Source organism: Periophthalmus magnuspinnatus, chromosome 11 (genome assembly GCF_009829125.3).
Source record: "Periophthalmus magnuspinnatus isolate fPerMag1 chromosome 11, fPerMag1.2.pri, whole genome shotgun sequence".
NCBI classification, from domain to species: Eukaryota; Metazoa; Chordata; class Actinopteri; order Gobiiformes; family Gobiidae; genus Periophthalmus; species Periophthalmus magnuspinnatus.
Window position 1 is genome coordinate 29,332,558 of NC_047136.2, and position 23,561 is coordinate 29,356,118.

General features: G+C 44.2%; 4 protein-coding genes across 6 annotated transcripts in view; 1 reads left to right on the top strand and 3 right to left on the bottom strand.

Moving 5' to 3' along the window:
• LOC117378631 (proteasome subunit beta type-7-like) overlaps positions 1 to 23,561 on the top strand; it is a 273,780-nt gene that overhangs the window by 220,609 nt on the left and 29,610 nt on the right. The window lies entirely within an intron of this gene.
• On the bottom strand, positions 423 to 6,044 carry LOC117378376 (zinc finger protein 235-like). Its single transcript, XM_033974964.2, has 3 exons — positions 5,575 to 6,044; positions 5,022 to 5,129; positions 423 to 4,331 (listed from the first exon to the last, which is right to left on the bottom strand). Exons 1-3 carry the CDS (start codon positions 5,756 to 5,758, stop codon positions 3,127 to 3,129), a joined length of 1,497 nt encoding a protein of 498 aa, XP_033830855.1. The 5' UTR covers positions 5,759 to 6,044; the 3' UTR covers positions 423 to 3,126.
• Positions 6,325 to 9,845, bottom strand: LOC129456638 (zinc finger and SCAN domain-containing protein 10-like). Its single transcript, XM_055225126.1, has 2 exons — positions 9,392 to 9,845; positions 6,325 to 8,107 (listed from the first exon to the last, which is right to left on the bottom strand). The coding sequence occupies exons 1-2, from the start codon at positions 9,573 to 9,575 to the stop codon at positions 7,299 to 7,301; spliced, it is 993 nt and encodes a 330-aa protein (XP_055081101.1). The 5' UTR covers positions 9,576 to 9,845; the 3' UTR covers positions 6,325 to 7,298.
• Positions 10,564 to 23,298, bottom strand: rnf139 (ring finger protein 139). 3 transcript variants are annotated; one of them, XR_008648872.1, is made up of 9 exons: positions 22,745 to 23,298; positions 20,484 to 20,919; positions 18,845 to 19,064; positions 18,012 to 18,159; positions 17,641 to 17,747; positions 16,127 to 16,378; positions 15,510 to 15,743; positions 12,513 to 13,090; positions 10,564 to 12,284 (listed from the first exon to the last, which is right to left on the bottom strand). XR_008648872.1 is itself a non-coding variant. In XM_055225122.1 (9 exons), exons 1-8 carry the CDS (start codon positions 22,905 to 22,907, stop codon positions 12,593 to 12,595), a joined length of 2,058 nt encoding a protein of 685 aa, XP_055081097.1. In that variant the 5' UTR covers positions 22,908 to 23,257; the 3' UTR covers positions 10,564 to 12,222; positions 12,550 to 12,592. The 3 variants fall into 3 exon arrangements, 1 of the variants encoding a protein (XP_055081097.1); XR_008648873.1 differs by having other exon boundaries at positions 10,564 to 12,312; positions 12,541 to 13,090; positions 22,745 to 23,257; XM_055225122.1 differs by having other exon boundaries at positions 10,564 to 12,222; positions 12,550 to 13,090; positions 22,745 to 23,257.

Below are 23,561 nucleotides of genomic sequence, written 5' to 3' on the forward strand. Positions count from 1 at the left end.
AGTTCAGACACCGAAACGCAAATCATTCTTTCTGTAAAAACACTGTAAACTTGTCACAAAACTGATCGAAACATGCTGGAATTATTAATTTATTCTTCGTGAAACAAATTAACTCTCCTAGATACATGAAAGGTAAAAACAAAAGGCAGAAAACTGGCCAAAACCCAGGAACCAATGTCACTGATAACAAACAGAACTATTCCCTGAATCTGTGCTGATAGTTCAGTCCCTGGTTCAGTCTCAGTCACCAGTGAAAAAATGCATAATAATGTAGAAAAAAAAAAAAAAAAAATTATATATATATATGTCGCACTGGACTATAAGTTACATTTTGGGGGGAAATTTATTTTACAAAATCTAAGGCCAAGAACAGGCATTTTATCTTTAAAGACATATTACAATAATAACAGTAAAATAGGGAACAACAGGCTGAATAGCAGTACAGCACGCTAAAACATAGACAACAAACTAAATACGTGTCTGCTATGTTAATGGAAGATATTAACAGTTAATCAGATACGCTCTGCTAACGTAACATATGCGGCTTGTCCACAAACACGAGAGACACGAGAGTTCTTTTCACTGATGTTTACTGTGGTCTTACTTCTTTATCACAGTTCACACTGTAGAACTAGCAAACACATCAAATATAACATAAGCTCTGGCTCATATTACATATACACACAAAACTGCACATGAACACATGGAAAATATACATACCACTTTGGCCTGCTAGTAAACTAACCACTGAACCTAAAACTTTATATTTTACTTTTCAAATGTTTCTTAAATAGTACTCTGCTGGGTAAGACTTAGCAATAGTGTAAAGGGCTGAACCGGAAAACAGGAAGTAGTTTTCGCAACCTTAAACTAGACTTATGATAAACTAAACATTTACAATATTGTCCCAAATGAAAAATTATCACCTTTATGGCCTTATAAATGAAGGGGAAATAAAGAAGAAGAAATTAAATATGAAAAGTATAAAAGAAAATGAGTCAAGTACATTTTCTTACAGGTATTACAAACACAACCGCACCATCTAGTGGTCAAACAAGTGAACTCTAACATGTATTATCAGCTGTTACCTAACATACGTAAAACATATACATGAAGCATAGACAACGAACTGAATGCTTGTCCGGTATGTTCCATCCATCCATCCATTTTCTTCCGCTTATCCGGAGCCGGGTCGCGGGGGCAGCAGTCCAAGCAGGGACTCCCAGACTTCCCTCACCCCGGACACGTCCTCCAGCTCCTCCGGTGGGACCCCAAGGCGTTCCCAGGCCAGCCGAGAGACATAGTCCCTCCAGCGTGTCCTGGGTCTTCCCCGGGGCCTCCTCCCGGTGGGACATGCCCAGAACACCTCCCTAGGGAGGCGTCCAGGAGGCATCCTGAGCAGATGCCCGAGCCACCTCAACTGGTTCCTCTCAACGTGTAGGAGCAGCGGCTCTACTCCGAGCTCCTCCCGTGTGACCGAGCTCCTCACCCTATCCCTAAGGGTGCGCCCGGCCACTCTGCGGAGGAAGCCCATTTCAGCCGCTTGTATCCGCGATCTTGTCCTTTCGGTCATTACCCAGAGCTCATGACCATAGGTGAGGGTAGGAACGTAGATTGACCGGTAAATCGAGAGCTTCGCCTTCCGGCTCAGCTCCTTCTTTACCACAACGGACCGATACAGCGACCGCATCACTGCAGACGCTGCACCGATCCGCCTGTCAATCTCCCGCTCCATCCTTCCCTCACTCGTGAACAAGACCCCGAGATACTTGAACTCCTCCACTTGGGGCAGAGACTCACCACCCACCCGGAGAGAGCAAACCACCTTTTTCCGGTCGAGAACCATGGCCTCGGATTTGGAGGAGCTGATTCTCATCCCAGCCACTTCACACTCGGCTGCAAACCGCCCCAGTGCCTGCTGCAGGTCCTGGCTCGAAGAAGCCATCAGGACAATATCATCTGCAAACAGCAGAGATGAAATCCTGTGGTTCCCAAACCAGGCCCCCTCCAGCCCCTGGCTGCGCCTAGAAATTCTGTCCATAAATATAATGAACAGAACCGGTGACAAAGGGCAGCCCTGGCGGAGTCCAACATGCACCGGGAACAGGTCTGACTTACTGCCGGCAATGCGAACACAGCTCCTGCTCCGGTCATACAGGGACCGGACAGCCCTTAGCAAAGGGCCCTGGACCCCATATTCCCAGAGCACCCCCCAAAGGGCACCACGAGGGACACGGTCGAATGCCTTCTCCAGATCCACAAAACACATGTGGACTGGTTGGGCATACTCCCATGAGCCCTCGAGGACCCGATGAAGAGTATAGAGCTGGTCCAGTGTTCCACGACCAGGACGAAAACCACACTGCTCCTCCTGAATCCGAGGTTCGACTATCGGTCATAACCGGTATGTTAATGTAAGATATTAACAGTTAATCAGATAACTAAAGCATAAAAACAAGCTAACAAGTTTACTCTGGATCTCACTCAAAATCACTAAATCCATTGAATTGTTCATCCTCGATGTGGCTTGTGAACAACTCCGCCTGCTGGAGGTAGATGAAGCGCCGCTTCCATGTGGCCTCGCATAGTTGTCAGTGTGAGAGTAACGAAGATGCGAAATTATATATTTCAATAATTTCACATATAAGTTGCACCCCCAGCCAAACTATGAAAAAAGTGCGACTTATAGTCCAGAAAATAAGGTACTTTCTTTTCTATTCCAATGTGGCCTTATATCTGTGTAATCCCTCAGTCATCCAGGTAGGTTTCCTAGTGGTCCATGGGTTTATGCAAGTCTATGTGTCTTACACTTGTTCTGATACAGCTCAAGATCATTCTAAAGCTATTCAGGAAACGTTCATTTTTGTCTTGTCAATGGGAAATTAAGTATATGTAGTGATACTTTTGACAAGTCCAAACCCTAGTCTTCCTGCTCTAGTCTTCCTGCTCTAGTCTTCCTGCTCTAGTCTTCCTGCTCTAGTCTTCCTGCTCTAGTCTTCCTGCTCTAGTCTTCCTGCTCTAGTCTTCCTGCTCTAGTCTTCCTGCTCTAGTCCCCGCTCTAGTCTGGTTTTAGTTCTGGTTTAGTCCATCTTTAGTCCTACTTCAGAGCTAGTTCAGTCCCATATTTCACTCGATGCTGCAGTAGATGAGGCTGGTACCTTCTGGCTCCTGGTTCTCATGGACTTGTTGGTGATTCTTCAGGTCTTGTTTGTTTGTAAAGGTCTTCTTACAAACTGAACAGCTGAAGGCGCTCTGTCTGCTGTGGACCTTCATGTGGCTCTGTAGGTGGTAGTTCCTTGAGAAGCTCTGATCACAGACTGAGCAACTGTAAGGTTTCTCCCCGGTGTGGACTCGGATGTGGCGGCGAAGGTTGGACCTACAGTTAAAGCCTTTGCTGCAGAAAACACAGAAGTGATGCTGCACTTTGGTCTTCTCACGCTTGGAGTGAGAGGGAACCAGCATGGCACCCCCCGGAGGACTGCTGCCATCACTGGTTTGATGTTTGGCCATGTGACGCTCCAGGTTACTGCTGCTCTTCATGGAGATGCCACATACTGAACAGTTGTAAGGTTTGTTCCTGTGCACCGGGATGTGCCGTTGGAGGTGATAAAGTGAAGCGAAACCTTTGCTGCACACAGCACAGAAGTGACTGAGAGACGTGGTCCTCCTGGAGCCTGGGGCTAGCACATTTCCCTCCTCTGGACCACGGGGTCTCTTCAGGCTCCAGTGTTTGGTCTGGGCCAGCACAGCTCCCTCCTCTGGACCACGGGGGCTCTTCAGGCTCTTGTGTTTAGACATATGACGCTCGAGGTTACTGCGGGTTTTCATTGACATTCCGCAGACAGAGCAAGTGAAGGGTTTGGCCTTGGAGTGGACAACCATGTGTGTCTGGAGATGGTCTTTCCGGAAAAATTTCTTCCCACAAACTGGACAGCTCAAAGCCTCATCCGAGTGGATCCTCATGTGCCGCTTCAGCTCGTAACTCCACTTGTACTTTTTATTACAGAACAGGCAGAGGTGAGTGCCCTCTACAGGAGGCTGAGGGGCTGGAGGCTCAGGGCAGTCCTGGGGCAGGTCCTGGGGCAGGTCCTGGGGCAGGTCCTGGGGCAGGTCCTGGGGCAGGTCCTGGGGCAGGTCCTGGGGCAGGTCCTGGGGCAGGTCCTGGGGCAGGTCCTGGGGCAGGTCCTGGGGCAGGTCCTGGATATGCTCCTGGGGCAGGTCCTGGGGCTGCTCCTTGGCCTGCTCCTTGGCCTGCTCCTCGGGCTGCTCTTGGGGCAGTAGGGGGGTGTCTTCCTCCTCCATCTTCACACCCCTTTCTTCCGTCTCACACACTGGAACACAACAGTCACATCAATTTACAGGTGAGCTCATATTGATTTGTGCTGTTAAACAAGTCCCTCTCAAATAACATCACAGTCACAAGCTAGCTAGCATTAGTCAACAGTTTACAGTTAGTCACTCATCTTTTTTGTTGAAAATCAAACATCTAAACAATTGTATTGATCACAGACTCCTGAAAGTTTGCTGTTTAAATGATTTTGTATTTTTTCTTGCGTTTTCAGACAATCTTTGCTGAACAGTTCACCAATTGAGACACATGTAGAACACCCGCAGTGCGATGTCACTACAAAGTATAAATATACTGAAGTCACCTTCAGTTTACCTGCTGTTTATCTTGTCCATGTGCTGCTCTGCTCATAATCACAGTCAGAGACATTATTGTGCAGTGTTGTAGCCTCACAGCTTCACTCTGTTGACAGTGTTGTTTTTGTCTATTGTAAATCTTGATGGGATCTTGATCTTTATTGCATGTTCCTATTCTCCTCCTGTTCTTAAACTTTGCGTTGCAACACTGTAATTTCCCCATTGTGGGACAAATAAAGGTTTATCTCATCAACATCAAAAAACACACTGAACCAAGTTCATGTCCTGGATTATAACCAGACTCAGACTACACCTCTGTACTGTAGGCATACACTCTAAGTCTGGGATAAGCTCTGTGGAGTGAGTGCCTCCTGTACCTGGTAAAGGCGCCATTTCTTCTGGCTTCATGTAAAGCTGTAACATGACGACGTCACTGCCTGATGCCCCATCTTTGAAGTGGGGGGCGTGGGGGGGCTCTGCGTCTTCTTTAACGGAGAACAATAAAACATAATAAATAAAACGTGATATATAAATAATTTCACTTACCCTAAACTGTACCCCATTTATTTTGGGACTGTTTATTTACAACAACAAAGAAAAGACTTTGTTTATTGTGACCCATCTATGCAGAAATGATCAAATGTATTACTAACATTTATTTGGACTTTCTACAATCGGGCTAATGAGTAAAGATAAACTGTATTTTCAGCCTTGTAACTATTATAGCAAAGTACTGTATACATAAATGTAAATTTGCTAGTAAGAAACCTGCATTCAATGTATTTGACAAAGAAATGGAAGTGTTTATTAAAACTATTGGACCTTGGTCATTGTAGTTTTTCTGCATGTATATGTATGTATACTGTATACAACTATAAGAAGAGTGTAATATAATGCATTTATGTTTTGAAAAAGAGACGTCCCTGGTACCTGTCTTGAGTCCCTGTGCTTGTCCCCGTGTGTGGAGCAGCTGCTCCAGGAGACTCTGTCTCTGTCTCTCGGTCTCTTCTTCATATTCTGCGATGGTTTTCTCCAAAAGCTCAAAGATCTCCTCCGCAGCCGCAGCCAGACGCTGCTTCACTGCCTCTCTCAGCTGCACCGGGACCCGACACATTTCTCCTCATACACCTGCTTCACTTTGGAACTGGTTCGGTCCTGGGTTAGATCTAGTTTAGTCCTGGTTTAGACTTGGTTTTGCCCTGGTTTAGATCTGGTTTGGTCCTGATTTAGACGTGGTTTAGTCCCGGTTTGATCCTGGTTTAGAACTCGTTTAGTTCTGGTTTAGACCTAACTGGGAAACGACTTTCTTCTTACTTAGCGCCGCACCGAACAAAAATGATTCGAGTCTGATTAGGACAGAAAATCTTTGACGGTTGAAAAAGAAACACCTTTTGTTTAGGGCTCCATTTTGAAAGGTTTGCGTCACGTGCACAGCTTTTTTTCAGCTACCACTTCCGGGTCACGTTTGACCACGGTTCATTTTTTATTATCACGCATCTAAACTTATAACATGAACGTTATACTTGTTTTTAAAGTTAAATAGATGTATTTTGTTCCATTATTTTAAACATTCACACACACTGAAACATACCCCATCCGTACGATGCAGTGTAAAGCTAATTATAATAAAAATAAAAATGCATTTGTTCCAAACCACAGAGAAAAGGCTCCATTGCTGTTCCGGCCTTTTAAAATCTGACTTTATAAAAGGTTTCATGAAAAGTACAGACATTCACAATTATTTGTTGCTTATGATAAAAAGTTCAGACAACAAAACAGACAATTCTTTCTGTAAAAACACTGTAAACTTGTCACAAAACTGATCGAAACATGCTGGAATTATTAATTTATTCTTCATGAAACAAATTAACTTCCCCAAATACATGAAAAGTAAAAAACAAAAGGCATAAAACTGGCCAAAACCCTGAACCAATGTCACTGATAACAAACAGAACTATTCCCTGGATCTGTGCTGATAGTTCAGTCCCCGGTTCAGTCCCCGGTTCAGTCCCCGGTTCAGTCCCCGGTCCAGTCCCCGGTCCAGTCCCCGGTCCAGTCCCCGGTCCAGTCCCTGGTTTAGTCATTGCAGTGGGTGGAGCTCATTGTTGTTCCTTTCTCTTGTTTCTTGTCCCTTCAGGCACTGCTTCTTTTCACAAACTGAACAGCTGAAAGGTTTCAGTTGGGGGTGGACCATACTTTATATACATATATCTCTGGACATGGCTAACCCGCTAGCCGTCACAATCGAAACAGGAAGTGAGCATGAGTCCCTATTAGGCTCCATCGGCTCCAATTCATTTTCTATTGAAAGTGCTTCTGCCGTCAACCTCATCATTCTGACCGTAAAATGTTTGTTTAACTCACTGTACATGACCCTTGAGTTTTTATTTCACAATTTTGTCCCTAAATGAACATACAGACCAATCAGGTGCCTTCTTTCACAGAGGTCACTCCTGCTAGTACCCGCTCCCTGTGGGTAGGAAAAATTTGTTGCCTTCAACTGCCTTGCTACTGATTGGCTCTTTGGTTGCTATAATACACACTGGGCCAAATATGGAATTGGTCTCCAGATTAGCTGCTATAACATGCTAGCCTCAATGAACTTTATTTGGAGCCGAACGCTGTGGGTGACGTCACACTCGCTTAGTCCACTTCTATTGTGTGGATGGTGTGGTATGGTGTGGGCTTGGAGTTAAACACGGTGCTCTTTTGCTGCCCCCTGAAGGCTGGTTGGCAGTGCTGCTCTCGTTCCCTGCGGCATGGATGTCCATGTGCTTCCTCAGACTCTCTGCTCGGGAAAAGCTCCTCCCACAGACTGAACAGCTGAAAGGTTTTTCTCCGGTGTGCACGGTCATGTGACGCCTCAAGTGATTACCACTTCGGAAAGTTTTTCCACAGATCTGACACGTCTTAGTGCCATCTCCCACAGGCGCACGGCCGGTGTGGATGGTCACATGACCCCGGAGCGCGTCTTTACGAGAAAAGCTCCTCCCACAGAATGAACAGCTGAAAGGTCTCTCGCCGGTGTGAACTCTCATGTGACGCTTCAGCTGCCACTCCACCCTGAAGCCTTTAGCACAGAATGAGCAGAAGTGACGCAGAGTGCCCCCCGTGGGAGACAGAGGAGCTGCCTCAGGCCAGGCCAGGGTCCGGTTGTCCAGGGGCCGACTGTGAGGGGAGCTGTTCTGGTACTGGCAGTGGGTGGACTCAGGCCAGTCCCGGGTCTGATTATGAGGCAGTGGGGGAGTGTGGTTCTGGCTGTGGCTTTCGGTCTGGTTATGGCTATAGGTGTGACTGTGGTTCTGGGTGTGGTTCTTAGTGTGGGGAGGGTAGTCCTGGGTGTGATCCTGGGTGTGGGGAGGATAGTCCTGGGCATGGTCCTGGGTGTGGGGAGGATAGTCCTGGGTCTGGTCCTGGGGCAGAGGGGGGGTCCATGTCTCTTCAGTTTTCACCTCCTCAGACCCTGGAACACAACAGTGGCTGAGGTCACATTCACACTCAAAATATGATCAATATACAATTTTTGGAGTTTTATGAAGATTAAGATTATTTAATTGAAATGTAAAAGAAATTGAAATGGAAAAAGAAAATCTGACTACCAGCATCAGATTTTGTAATTTACATGTTATTTAAGTAATCCTAGAGGTCCAGAAATGAATCAGATTTTGGAGTGTATGTGAACAACGCCAGTGACATAGGCCATGTCTCAATTCGACAAATGCATCGTTTGAAGTACTCTTCAAAGTACCCGGCCAAAAACGTGTACTCCTCAGTGTAGCTGCCATCTTGCCGAAATGGAACAAGCCTACACCACGGACTGTACTCCCACTGCTGTCTATGCGCTTACATCACATACGTTATGTATGTCATAGGTGACGTAAACCAGTACGTACATTTAAATGTGCATACGCAGCACACTACATTTTCTTCTCTTTTTTGCGTGTATGATGGGATATACGCAACTGCCCTTCGATGCACACTTCGAATGGTGCATTTAAGGGCATTGTGGTGAACTGAGACACGGCCATAATTAATAACACTCGTGGCACTTTTACTTTTTCTGTAGGAAATGATGACGTGAAGACAGAAAAGGTGATTATTTAACGGTCCTATAATGCTTTACACAAAATAGATTGTTGTGAGCTTTAAGTCATGTTATATTGCCGTTATCTCCTCAAAAACATACATGGAGTTATGTCAATGAAACAATAAACATTTGAATAACTCTTTATCATTAGTCTGTCTACATCTCCAAAGCAAAAGACGAAGATCAAATCTGTCAACTGGACAAATCGTTGTAGGAGTGAAGATGTTTCACTGCTCATCCAAGCCACTTCTTCAGTTCTGGTCAGAATGCTGGTGGCCACTGCTTTATATCTATCTGAGGGGAGGGGCTAAAGCTTAAAATGCTCTGTTCCACTTTGTGATGTCATGAAGTGGTAGTTAACAGCTCCTTTTACCTTGAATTCAATAGAGATTGGTGATTCCATTGCTGAAACTGTCCAAATGATTCTTGTGAAGGTGTATGGAGTTTAAACACATAGTGGAGCACTTCCTGTATTTCCACATGATGACATCACAAGGTGGGGCAGAGTGTTTTCAGCCAGTCAGCCTAAATCTGCAGGCTTTATGTGTTGAATGCGTGAATGAAATAAAACACAACTCCAGGTCTGTTTGTGATGAGGAAACAACATTAGAACAGATCAGAAAACAGTAATATGAGCCTTTTAATAACCAAAGGACAGACCTGGTTTGAGTCCCTGTGCTTGTCCCCGTGTGTGGAGCAGCTGCTCCAGGAGACTCTGTCTCTGTCTCTCGGTCTCTTCTTCATATTCTGCGATGGTTTTCTCCAAAAGCTCAAAGATCTCCTCCGCAGCCGCAGCCAGACGCTGCTTCACTGCCTCTCTCAGCTGCACCGGGACCCCGCACATTTCTCCTCATACACCTGCTTCACTTTGGAACTGGTTCGGTCCTGGGCTAGTCCCGGTTTAGACTTGGATTAATCCTGAATTAGACCTGGTTTAAACGTGATTTAGACCTGGTTTAGTCCTGGTTCAATTCGGATCTGCGGAGACACGGGTTTAAACTTTCGGGCTAGTTAAAAAATACTTTTCTAAATCGCAAAATATTCCCTAAAAAGGTTCGCGTTGAAAACAAAGTTTGTTGTTCACAGCGCCATTTTGAGAAGTGACGTCATGCTTAGCGTCCCTTACGTTCGCACTTCAAAGTTAATCTTGTTACATTTTATTTTTTTCATTTAATTTTGTTGTATACCTTAAGTAAAATCTGCTTAAAACGTGCGAATTCGAAAAAGACAGTAACAAAATAATTTAAATAATTAATGTATTTAAAGTTAAATTTTCAACAGTATTAAAAACGCGCTGTAATAAACACATATCCAGTTTACTTTTACCCATGGCAGTTTTGACAGAACAAAAAGAAATTGGATAAATAAAACATAAGAATTAAAGTTACACTACGTAACCTTTCGGATGTGCGCCACCACGGAGATTTTGTTCTGCCTGAAATGTTCCACAGTATGGCTATGATTAAAATCAAACTGATTCCCTGACCTTTCTGTTAAATGCAGCTCTATGCTCAAAAACTAACTTTCTACCACCCTCTCCTCCATATGTGCTGAGCTAGTGACAGGTGGATTTAACGAATCACGGTGAAGAGTGAACAGCTTCAGCAACCTCTTAAAGACTGTAAAAGATACTAAGAAAACATGAATCATTATAAAATTGAAATTGGCATTTGGCCTTATGAAAATTGTGATATGAATTTTTAAACATATCGCCCACCCCTGGTTTAATGCCAAACTGAATCAATCCAGGCAAAGCACTAACATGGCAGACTCTCCACCACAAGCAGACGCAAGCACAATGTCTTTAAAATAAAAAACATTGACTCCCCATGTATTTCCAGTGTTGTCTTTATTCCCAAAATAAACCTTGATTAACAGCATTTTGCAGTTTATTTTCCTGATCCAAAAGTCTGTGTAAAGTCTGGTTCTGCAGCAGTTTTGGTTGTAGCTTCAAACATTCACTCGTTCATTCAAGCAGCAACTCCACGAAGCCCTTTAATTCCGGATGTTTAAATATTCATCCATTTCATAAAGTTTTTTTCCTCTTCAGAATTGAGCTTCCTGCAAAATCCGAGGTGGGATTGAAAGCGGTTATGACATAGATAAAAACTAAAACATTTTTTTTAAAGTAAATCTCCCTCCCATAGACTAAATCAAATATTAAAGGTGCTGTACCTGTTTTTTTTTTTTAGTCTTCAAAATGTGAGAAACAGAACTAGTTCATTTTAAACAGTCTGTATCCAAACTTATTCCTCACTTACCTTATGCGTTCAGAACATCTCAATTATTCACTGCGATGAGTTTATAAGCACTTTTCACAACTCTCAGACCAATGCAGAGTTTTGTTGTCACGATAATGCTAACAACAACTAGCATGCTCACACACACTTCCTGATTATCGGATAATAAAACACTTTATACAACATTAATCCGCTAGCACTGTTTGCATCTAATTATAAGCAGCTCTTGAGGTCAAAATATCTGGAGCAAGACACATTTTGCTCAAATACATGGGGAAAAAAAATCAGGTACAGGCCCTTTAAAAGTTCGAAGGCACAATGGAGGTTAACCAGCTGTGTGGTAACTAACGCCCATAAAACACTTAAAATTTAGCTAAATGTTTTAATAACTTAGTGGTTTATAAACTTTCTGAAACAGATGTAAATAAAAGTAGTCAATTAGACCACAATAAGCTCTCAAACTTTAAATACTATTATTTTTGTCCCAGAAAGTATATGGTAAAATGAATGGAAAATTTTATTTGTAGAAAACAATGGAGCTCAACAGTAACCGACCACCACAAAGGACTAAACCGGGACTAAACCAGCCCAAAATAGACTGAGACTACAGCAGTTCTAAACCAGGATTAAGTCAAGATTAAACCTGAACCAAAACCCAGGCAAAAAAGAGCCTTAAACCAGAACTTGAACAGATCTAAACCAGGACTAAATTGGGACTAAACCTGGACCAATCCTAGGCCTAAATCATGTGTTAACAGCCAATCCCGTTTTGGTGGAAATAGGAAAAATTAAAGAGGGTACATGTGGTTTATAAATTCTGTCAAAGGACCTATAGTTTGGGATGGTTCAGAGGCCTTTAAGACCTGGTCTCATTTAAAAGAGGACCAAGACATGACAAAAGCCTGCATTACACCACCCACCACCCTGGTTTAATTCCTGGTGTAGTTCCTGGTGTAGTTCCCGGTGTAGTTCCTGGTGTAGTTCCCGGTGTAGTTCCCGGTGTAGTTCCCGGTGTAGTTCCCGGTGTAGTTCCCGGTGTAGTTCCCGGTGTAGTGCCTGGTTCAGTGCCTGGTTCAGTGCCTGGTTCAGTGCCTGGTTCAGTGCCTGGTTCAGTGCCTGGTTCAGTGCCTGGTTCAGTGCCTGGTTCAGTGCCTGGTTCAGTCCCAGGGCCAGTCCTGCTTCTTTTCCCCATAACCTTAACAATCTGAACTACATGGGGTTTATGTTGTGAGGAAAGCAGAGGCAGAAGACCTGATTCAGTCCTGGTTCAGTCCCCCGATTGTTTTCACCATGAACTTAACCCTCTGAACTGTCTGGGTTTGTGTTGTGAGGAAAGCAGAGGTAGCAGGCCCTGGTTCAGGCCCTGGTTCAGGCCCTGGTTCAGGCCCTGGTTCAGGCCCTGGTTCAGGCCCTGGTTCAGGCCCTGGTTCAGGCCCTGGTTCAGGCCCTGGTTCAGGCCCTGGTTCAGGCCCTGGTTCAGACCCTGGTTCAGACCCTGGTTCAGACCCTGGTTCTTTTCACCATAACCCCATCTGAGCTACATGGGTTTAGCTTGTGAGGAAAGCAGAGGCAGTAGACCTGGTTTAGTCCTGGTTCAGACCCAGTTCAGACCCAGTTCGGCTCAGTTCTGGTCTGAGTCTGAGTCCTGGTCCATATACTCTTCCTCTGGTGGTGCTGCTGTGTTCTGCGTTCCCCACTCGTCCGAATCGTACTCAATACTGTCATTATCGTTTATCTCTCCTCTGTCTTCCTCAGCCGCTCCCTCTCTCCTCTCCTCTGCATGCTCCTCCTCTCCTCCCTCCTCCCGTTCTCTCTCCGCATCCTCGTACACCACGGCACCATTATTATTCATAAACGCAGGGCGGTCGGTGCCGTCTTCAATGTAGACTCTCTGATGGCACATGGGGCAGGTGTCTTGAATGTAGAGCCACTTGCGCAAACAGAGCGCATGGAAGTAGTGATTACACGGCGTAATTCGGGCAGACGCACTAAACTCCTGGTAGCAGATAGCACACACGTCACCGATGTTGTGTAGCTGCACCCCCTTGAGCTCAGGTAGAGAGTTGATCTTCTTAACGGCGCTGCGGCGGTTGATGAAGGTCCTCCATCCGTTCTTGGCCTGCAGGCAAGTTATCGAAAATCTGACACTAATCAATACTAAAACTAGTACCGAAACTAGATACTCATTTGAGCAGGTATTAATACTAAAAAAAGTCACATTCACAGGACAGAAATGAACCTTTCCTGAATATCATTAGAATGATCTTGAGCTGTATCAGAACAAGTATAAGACCCATAGACTAGCACACATACTTAAAGGCCCTTATTCCCAGCACTGTTGGTCCATGGATAACAGCGTTAGGTGTTACTTTTACCAGTAATGATTCATCTAATTAATGAATCTTTCCTCTAGTTACAATTACTGTCAGTGTAACGAGGCTCGTTATCTTACTGCGAGTCTCAGCAGCGGTCACAGATCAGACTCTGCAGCTCCTCTGAATGAGCCAAGTTTTTTTTTTTTTTTTTGAGAAGTTAACAAGACCAAAGCGAGGAATTAGAGACAGTGATTGGCTAAAAAAAAAAAATTACTGTAAAGTGACCAATCAGAACCAGCACTATAAAGACTTTTGTGACATTTCATTGGTTTAGCGCTGACATGCAGGAAATACTCACCATTTAACATGCATGAGGAAATATGCAGATTGTAGTGGATTTTATGGATGTACATCATTATTTGACTATTTGTGATGGGAGAACAAACAGATGACTACCGCGGGAGTGACACTTGCATTTGGAGTTTACAGATCTCTAAAAACAGGTCAGTGACGCGATAGTGGACACAGCCCTCTGCTTATGGTACTTATCATAAGTGCAGATAATCTAATTCGGTTTGGTGGTTTTACAAAAGGTGTAAGTGCTGTCATGTGGCATACACATGTTTGTAATGTTCTGACATCTGTGTGTTTGGTAAATGTGCTGTCTGCCCACAGTCTGCTGTGTAAAGGGGACAGTAGTTTGCTCTGTGCCGTTTGGACTGTATAGTTGCGTGTGATTTTGAACACTGTGGATGAGATTAGCTTGTATGCTGGCTGTTGGTGTATTTGGTGATTTGCAGGACAAGCAAGGCTGAATAGAACTCGTTTTTATTTGGAAAAGGCAGCTGGGGTGTATTTTTGAGGATGATTTTTTTGTAATTTAATAGTTACTCTATCTGGGAATTAGTTTCTTTCATCACTCAGTAAAATGCTTACTAACACAATTACTTTGTTGGGAAAATGGTCAACTCTGATTACTTTTTGAAGGATTTTGCAAAACACTGTGGACCACTATTGAACCTATGTGGATGACAGAGGGTACACAGATGTACGACCGCATGGTAATATAAAAGAAAGTACTTCCATTTAATGTTGAAAATCACATTCTATTGTCTAAGAAAGTGTTTTTTCATTATCATTGTGTTATCGGAAGCGGATCTGAGCATTGAGGCAATTTCTTAGTATTAGCGCTGCATCAGCTAAATTCATTCTTGATGGACCAAAGGCATGTGCTGCCGACTGATTGGTCAACTAAAAAGGGGGCATGGCAAAATCTCTCAAAATTATTACGTCTATGTATCTGACCCAAACTATCCTCACAAAACTCACGGAAAAGACTCAAGACTCAAAAGTACTACTTATACAGAAAAAGTACAAGGAAACGATGTATTTATATACACTATATTATGTGAAATTGACTCTTTAAACCATGTTAAAAAGTTGTTATCAAAAATACATGTTTTGTTTCAGTGTTTTGTTTGATTCATACATGGTTGAGTAACCCTTTATTATAGGTCTGTCTACATCTACAAAGCTCAAAATGCTCTGTTCCACCTTGTGATGTCATGAAGTGGTAGTTTTCAAGTTAACAGCTCCTTTTACCTGTTGTTCAGTAGAAATGTGCAATTCCAGGGATGAAATGATCCAAATGATTCTAGTGAAAGTTTATGGAGTTTAAAAACACAGTAGAGCATTTCCTGTATTGCCACATGATGACATCACAAGGTGGAACAGAGTGTTTTCTGTTTGAGTGAAGAACTGAGCCTAAATCTGCAGGGTTTCTGTGTAAAACATGTGTGAATGAAACAAAACACAACTCCAGGTCTGTTTGTGATGAGGAAACATTATAACATAGAAGAAGAAAATAGCATACTATGAACGTGTGCATCATGAGTTTCATCTTTTTTGCTGCTGTCTCATATCCTTATAATATAAATAAAATGATTCATCTACATGAGTTCTACATGTATGTGTTCATGGTCCTTTAGGTTCAGGAATTAGATTTTCTGAACCTGTTGGCTCATGTTAGCGAACTTGTGATTTATGTTATTTGAGGAGTACTTGTTTAACAGCACAAATCAGCTCACATGTTGTAGTTCCAACCAAGTCACTGTGTTAAAGCTCCGATTAAAATCTACCTTGATTAACAGCAGTTCAGACAGAGCAGAGCCTACAATTAGCATCACATCCCCAGCTGTAATGCATCAATGGTGACTGCAGTACCTGCAGGTAGATGTTGAAGTAGGCGTGCAGACACATCATGCAGGCGCGGATCTTGCTGCCGGACTCGAACATCATGGTGTACGCACCATTTCCGAACATGACAACACCAAACAGGAACTCGATGATGTTTCCTGTGGAGCGCACATAGTAGACGTAATCATCCAGCTTCTCCCACAGTGTCACCGAGAGTCCGTCCGCCATGAAGAGCCCATACACTGTCAGGGAGACCAGCACCTACAGACAGGGACAGGGTTAGACAAGCACCAGAACTAAAACTGGACTAAAGATAACTAAATCAGGACTAATGACTAAGGATTAGGACTAAAGCCTAAATACAGGGACCGGGCTTTAGACCAGAACCATGACTAAAGCCGGACTAAAGCCAGCTAAGACTAGATCTAGAGACCGAGACTAGACCAGCACTAAGAGTGTGTAAATACTGGCACACACCACACAGAAATTGAGATTGAACTAGGATTAAATCTAGAATCAAACCAAGTCTAGATCAGGACTAAAAAGGGATCAAACCAGGACAAGTCTAAAGCACCGTAAAACAGGACTAGACTAGGACTAAAGGAATACTGGTCCCTGGTTCAGTACCTGGTTCAGTCTGTTACCTTGAGGCAGAGCTCCACACAGAATGCAGTCACTGCAAAGAGCCAGGTGTTGAGGGCATAATGTTTCCATAGCAACAGGGAGAGGAGCACAGGTAGAACAAGCAACGTGGTGGACACCAGTAGCACAGGCAGGTGCCGGCGCAGAGACGAGACGTGAGAGGCACTCAGGGACATCAGCACTGGGTCTGCCATGCCGTGCACAAAATGAAGGATCGCTGTCAGCAGCAGGCACATGTTTCTGCTTAGACGCACCTGGACACAGCAAAGAGTCAGATGCCCACAAATTCTTCAAAACAGCTGATGTAGTGTTTTTAATCATCGTGTGCCTGGATTCTAGCTCTCGTCTCCAATGCTCTAGGCACTGAAGTCACCTCCGAGAGCGCACTGACATGCGCACAGAGGAGACTTGCTGAGACAGAGGAGAGATGAACGGAACATCATCGCTACTTTCTTATCATCACTTCATCAATTCACTATGATCACTTATCATCATCATTGCGTTTTTTATTATTATTAATAATAATAATAATAATAATAATAGAATAGACCTATTAAGCCTCTTTTCCACTGGAACAGTTGCACACTCACTGAACAGTTGGGGGAGAGTTTCAATTACCCAGGCCACTTTTGGGCGTAACACAGGTCTAGCAAGACACACCCAAGGACGTAACATAGTCCGGTGGCAGCACAAGGCACAGGACAGCTATAAAAAGGCCGGTGCTACAGGAGCATCAGCACAGACCAACAGCACTGAGCTCTCGAGGTTGGGGCTGGATATGCATCCAGTAATTGAAGGACCAGCAGTATTGCAGTAGGGGCATGCATGACATTTCTCATCATGAAGATGGCAAAAAAAATGTTATAATAGTCTCACCAGATGGTGACTTGATCTTGTGACATGCCGCCATATTTCCAGTGATGGCAACTTGCTTGGCAAGACATGGTTCGCAAAACTGACCTAGCCAGCCATTTCATGTTTATCAATGCACACCACTCCCATCAAGATCAAAAATATTACATTTGCAGTGTATAATGAAACTGAGCCGGTCCCAGGTCCCAAGCGTTTCTGACCTCTTTGAAAGGTAGTACCTCCAGCAGTCTGCTCTGGACCCCTAAAACAGGGCGGTACAGATCACTTTGTGCAGTGGAAACACTCAGGGTCCACACCGCACCGGCCCTATGCAAATGAGGCTTTATTTTACTAGATTATGAACTAATACAAAAACATGTGATAAAGTCCTCCCACCTCCAGTCACTTGACATTCAAATATCTGCCACGCCAAGCCTCTGGGGCTAGAGGAAACACTGATGCCAGTGTGTCCGATGCCCTCGCTTCCCAGTGTGTCCGATGCCCTCCCTTCCCAGTGTGTCCGATGCCCTCCCTTCCCAGTGTGTCCGATGCCCTCCCTTCCCAGTGTGTCCGATGCCCTCCCTTCCCAGTGTCCGATGCCCTCCCTTCCCAGTGTGTCCGATGCCCTCCCTTCCCAGTGTGTCTGATGCCCTCCCATCCTCACCAGTCTCTCTTCAGGGTCCAGGCTGCTGAGTCCGGTCTGAAGTGCCAGGATGAAGAATAGAACTGGAGCCACAAACCCCAGACGCTTGTCCTCCTCCTCAGTGGAGCCTGAAGCAGAAACAATACGCTCTTTTACTCTTTTTAGGTAAGGTTCTCTACATTTGACCCATCCTTCAGTGTCTCTGGGTTAAACCTGAATCTGACCCATCCTTCAGCATCTCCGGATGAAACCAGAGCAGAAGGACCCATCTCTAGAACTAGAACTAGTCTTGATCAGGACATAATGGGGGAAACTGCAGTCCCCAGAGGACTATCACCCAGACAGACACAGGGAGAACATGCAAACACCACACAGAGGGGCGTGTGTGTTACCGATGAAGGCGAGGATGCTGAGGCCGAGGTAGTGTGCGACGGATGAGATGACGGCGCTCATCCCCAAAACTGTGAGTGTCGAATCGCAGCCAGAGATAATCAGATTGGACAGGAGCTCACCAACCCCCTCCCAACTCAGGATGCTGGCCTATCAGAGGAGAGAAAAGACAGGATAACCACTCTGCCACAGTAACACAGGGAGGACATGCACACTCCAGAGAGGTCACAGACTGTATAAAGAAGTGGATGTGACGCCACCCAAAATATTCGGTTGCAAATTAAGCTCATCGATGCTAGCAGTTATAGTGGCTAATCTGCAACCAGAGACCATATTTGGCAATTTCCAGTGTGTAATCAAAGAGCCAATCAGAAGTTGAAGGTACACACCCCTTCCCACTCACACCACTGGTTTGGCAGGGGGTGGGCACTTAGCAACAAGGCTGTCAATCAGCCTGTTGGTAATGCTAGCAGGAGCGACCTCGGTGAAGAGGGCACCTGATTGTGTCAGTTATTATTTGTTATTAATTTCCATATCTTAATTTAGGGACAAAATAGTGAAATTAAAAACCCAGGATCATGCAGAGGCAGTGAAATAGAAACACTTCAAAGTCGGAATGAGGAGCAGCAGTTACAGAGAGAGGGGCCACATTTTTTTCAAGATAAAGTGACTTGCAACCAGAGCTCAATGGAACCTCTTCAGGGCCACACTCACTTCCTGTTTGGAATGTGGCGGCTAGCACATTAGCTATGTCCATTTACATATAAAGTCTGTGCGAGAGATCAGGAGTTTAATCCACAACCTCCTTATTGAGAGGAGGAGACAGGATAACCACCTGTGTGTGTGCTGTGGTGTCTGTAGCACTCCCTGCTGGTTCATGGCCCTCCCTGCTCACCACTCGGATCATGTAGACCAGGAGCAGGGCCTGGGCGGTGACGCGGGTGAGCCAGAAAACACGGAGGATGTCAGGGAATCGGATCCTCTTCCAGGTGTCCTCCAAGAGCAGCTGCAGTCCGTAGATCCGGTACATGTGCCGCACCAGCAGATACACATACCTAAACACAACACAGCCAGAAATTCACTTGTCAAAGAGGTACTTATTACAGGTGGGCAATGTATTGTAAAAAATGGAAATAGACAATGGAGCTCTATTTAACTCCATTCAGACAATTAAACTAGTCAAATCAAATAAAAGTAAAATACCAATAAATAAGAGTAAACCATAAAAATTAATTGAATAAAAAAAAGACACCACAAAACCTTATGATTATCAAAAATACTGTTTGGAAGATATGCAAAAAATCTGAATCTCAAGTGCAATATTGATAATAAGAAGTATGTCAGAAAGCTTTAAAATGAGTTGATTAAAAATAAAAGCACAGAAACCTTTCTATTATTCCAAATAAATGTATGAATATGGGTGGCCGATGTGCTAAATATTAAATCAATTTCAACAGCCAAAATCACAATTATAATTTTACCACAATTCAAGCATTTATTAACACACCTAGATCATTACGTTAGAATTTGCACATTTTAAAATCAAAATATTGAAGTAAAATTACTTACTAAAAGAAATATACGTTTGCTGACTTTTACGTTAGAAAACTGCGGTGCCCAATGGGAGCTGATGTCGCCATAAACGTCATCACAACAAAACACCGTATGCTGTCAGCATATGATGAACGTAGTATGAAAATAGATTGTGTAGCATGTTCTCTCAGATTAAGCTGTTACAGATAACGCTGAGGTGAATCAACAGGATGAGTAATGAGCAACAACTCCAAATTTGGTCACACCAGCGAGGCCCCTAGAGGGTAGAGGAGTGCCGGAAGGAAGATGTCCACACCCAGCTACTGAATATTCATGATTTATGTTTAAATGCGGCGCGCAGGGTAAGGCACTCAGATCAACACGGGAGCGCCCCTGAGATCTCCGTGCACGTACTAGGGACAGCACCGCGCCTGGCTTGTATTAAATTGGATGTATAGGTAATAAACCTTGTGTGATTCTCTCGTCTGCAGTGATTCTTCTGATCGGATAAAAGGAACATGCTTACACCTCCTATGCATAGCTGTACATCACACTAGAGCAGCAGCATTCACTTTGTGCAGTACATTATCTTGAAGAGGGAGTACTTTACTTCTATGTGGTTTTAACTGCCAACACTTAACACACACCTAGCCTACAAACAGAAACTGTGTGCTGTGTGTTAGTTTCAGTGTAGTTAGCTCCTCCCTTCAGACTGATATAAGTCAGTGTCCACCAGCAATCTGACCAGAACTGAAGAAGCGGCTTGGATGAGTAGCCAAACGTCTTCACTCCTACAACTTTTTGTCCAGTTGACAGATTTTAATTTTTCTTTTACCAGGAATAAACTACAGCTAAACCAGTACAAAACCAGTACTAAACCAGGTCTGAACCCAATCATACAACAAGATCCGCAAAAGACTAACTGTGATTCTTGCACTCACCTACAGGAGTAGTAGAACCACCGGAGTCTGACGGCGAGACAGAAGAGTGTGGTCAGAGCAAGGGCCAAACCCGAGAAGACAGCAACGAGCTGGCGAACGTCCACAGGGAGCTCCAACATCAGTGCCCAAAGAGGCATCACCACGTCCAGAACCACCAATGCCGCTAACAGAGAGTGAACCCTGAGCAGATAGATAAACCCGATACCGAACGCTAACTGCACCGCGGCCAGGGCTAACCATACCGCTGTGCCAGCTCTAGGCAGCAGCCAGAGAGCAGAGGCCGAACTGTGGAGTGCTCCGTGGAAGTCAGAGTGAGACGCTGCGTAGTAGTTCACCAGGACGGAGGTGAAGGCCAGAAGGATGCCCAGAAACAGAGAATAGAATCTGAACAGGGCCTTCTGAGAGAGGAGCAGGACCACCAGGGACACCAGCACACCTGAGAGGGAGGGAGGGACGGAGGGAAGTAGTGAGATGGAAAGAGAGATAAGTGGACAGAAGTGTGAGAAGAACATAGAAAGAGAAGGAGGGGGGTAAAAGGGAAAAGAAGTAGAGAGAAGAAAGGGGAGAGGAAGAGAAAGAGACAAAGGGACAACAGCAATGGAAAAAGAAGAAGGGGGACATAGAGAGGGGAAAGAGATGAAGAAAGACGAAGAGGAGGTCAAGGGAGGAAAGTGATAAGGGGATGGAGAGAGAGGGAGGAGAGAGGAGGCGAAAGATGGAGAGGAGGAAAGAAGGATGTAGACAGAAGGGGAGAGAGAAAAAGAGAAAAGAGGAAAGGGTCTCTCCCTTCCCTCGAGGAGAGGGAGAAAAGAGGAGGAGGGGGAGAGAAGGATTGAAAGAGAAAAAAGGAGAGTGAGGGAGGAAGAGTAGGGAAGAGGGAAAGATAGAAAGAGAGATAAGGGGAAAAGTGAAAGGAGGAGGAGATGGTGGAGAGAGAAGAGTGGGAGGAAGAAAGAGAAAGATGGGGAGAGGAGGGGAAGAGGGAAAAGAAGGGGAGAGGGAAGAGAAAAAAGGGGAGAAGGAAGGAAGGAATGGAGGAAAGTCACAGAGGGATGAAAAGAGAGGGAGAAGGGAGAGAAAATTGTTAGGACAATTTCATAGACAAACCAACCTAAATATGGGTTCATAAATAAAACTATTGATACTTTGCAGCTTGTGTGAAGTTCTGTTAGACTAGATTTGAATCTACTCATTGTTTTAACACAACTGACCATAAAGACAACAACAACAGGTGAGATGATTTGTGCTGTTAATCAAGTCTCTCTCACACATAGAAATAACAGTCACAACCAAAAAACTGTGACTAACATTACTTTTGTTGATTAATTAGACATAGTTTAATTGATTAACTATTGGACTACAGTAGAAGAATCTTAATTATTCAGCTCTACTATATTTTAGTATCCATGTAGTGAGATCACGCTGAGTGTTCTACATGCATCTCTATGGTGGAATTTTCAGCAGTTACAATGGTGACACAGTGCACACATTAGTAAACACTGTTAAAAATTCAGTCTGAAAACTCAAGAAAAAATACAAAATGGATCTAAACAACACATTTTCAGCAGATTGTTCATGCACAAATCTGCTCACCTATTGTAGTTGCAGCTAAGTCAGAACTTTCTGGTTTGATTGTGTTAAAATAAAGATTAAGGTCTAAATGAGCTTCAGACAGAGCAAAGCCTATCATGACTCCCAGGGCATGTTGATGACATCAGCTGCAAAGTGTCAAATCAGTTTTTAATAATTCTACTGCAGTTAAGCTCACATGAACTATGAAATTATGAATTTGTAATAAGAGCCCAAGAACTAGCCTACTAATAACGTTACAAGTTATTTATAAACTAACGATTATAACTTTTTAAAACATTTAATTCCTAGATCGCATGATATTATCAAACCATTTTTAGCTGACAAGCTTAAAATAGATTACATAATGTTAATGTTCAACAGACATTTGACGTTTGACCCAGTGGCTTGATAAACAAACACGTTTAAAGCACATTTGAGCTCGTTAAAACATCTAAAACTATATATACGGATTAAAGTGGACGTCTAGGTAATTTATACAATGACTCCTTCGTGTTTTGTCGAGTTATTGGTCCGTCCGTTGAATAGTTTGTACAGTTTGACATAGCTTCACACTGCGGCTTGTCACCCGTGAGCCTCGTTAGCATTAACTTAGCATTAGCCGCTAGCTGTCAGTTTGTTGACAACTGAAACTGAGCATTCTCTCGGAGCCGAACCGCGCTGCCCCTTACCCACAGCCCGAACCGATAACCTTCCGGCGGTACCGGCCCATCCCGAACCGATCTCAGAGTATGAATTTAGGATGGCGTCGATGATGAAGATACAGGGCACCCGCAGAGCCACGTCCAGCGCCGTCAAGGCCCGCTGGTTTAGCCGGGTTTGAGGTGAGGCCATGGGGCTGTCAGCGGGACTTCAGTCCTGGGGCCGCCCGGAGACCCATGCACTGACGCTGCACCGATGTCCTCCACCGGCTGCGCGTTAATCTGTGCACTTTCTGTTGTGTTTGTTCCTATAGTATCATCTGTTCCTGTCCGCCATGTTGCACTCCGTTGCTTCTTCCACTTTAGTTTCTTTTCCTAGTGAATTAAAGTTATACGTCGTTAAATGTTATTTCTGTGGCGTGAATGCACCCGGAGGTTCGTCTCGGCCCTGTTAAAGTCCCGCTGTCATCGATAAGCACACAGAGCAACACAAAAAACACATTTGTTCATGATTTTCACACCGCTTCCTGCATCGGTCTCTTAAGTTCGGAAGCTGGACATAGCTGGACGTAACACGACGTAACACGACGTAACAGGAGGCGTGGTGCATTAAAACATGTAAGATAATACAAAAAACATTTCATTTCGTTTATGCATGTATTCTGGAATTTATTTTTGTCGTTTTATAAATATAAATAGTACAAAAATGATTTACTCTTTCATGATACATTTTTGAAACAGTGTCCATGGCTTCGAACCAGCAACCTCGTGCATAATACAGGTTTGGTGTAATTGCAATTCCTATTTTATTGAATTTTTCACTGCACCGACGATCTCATACCGAGTT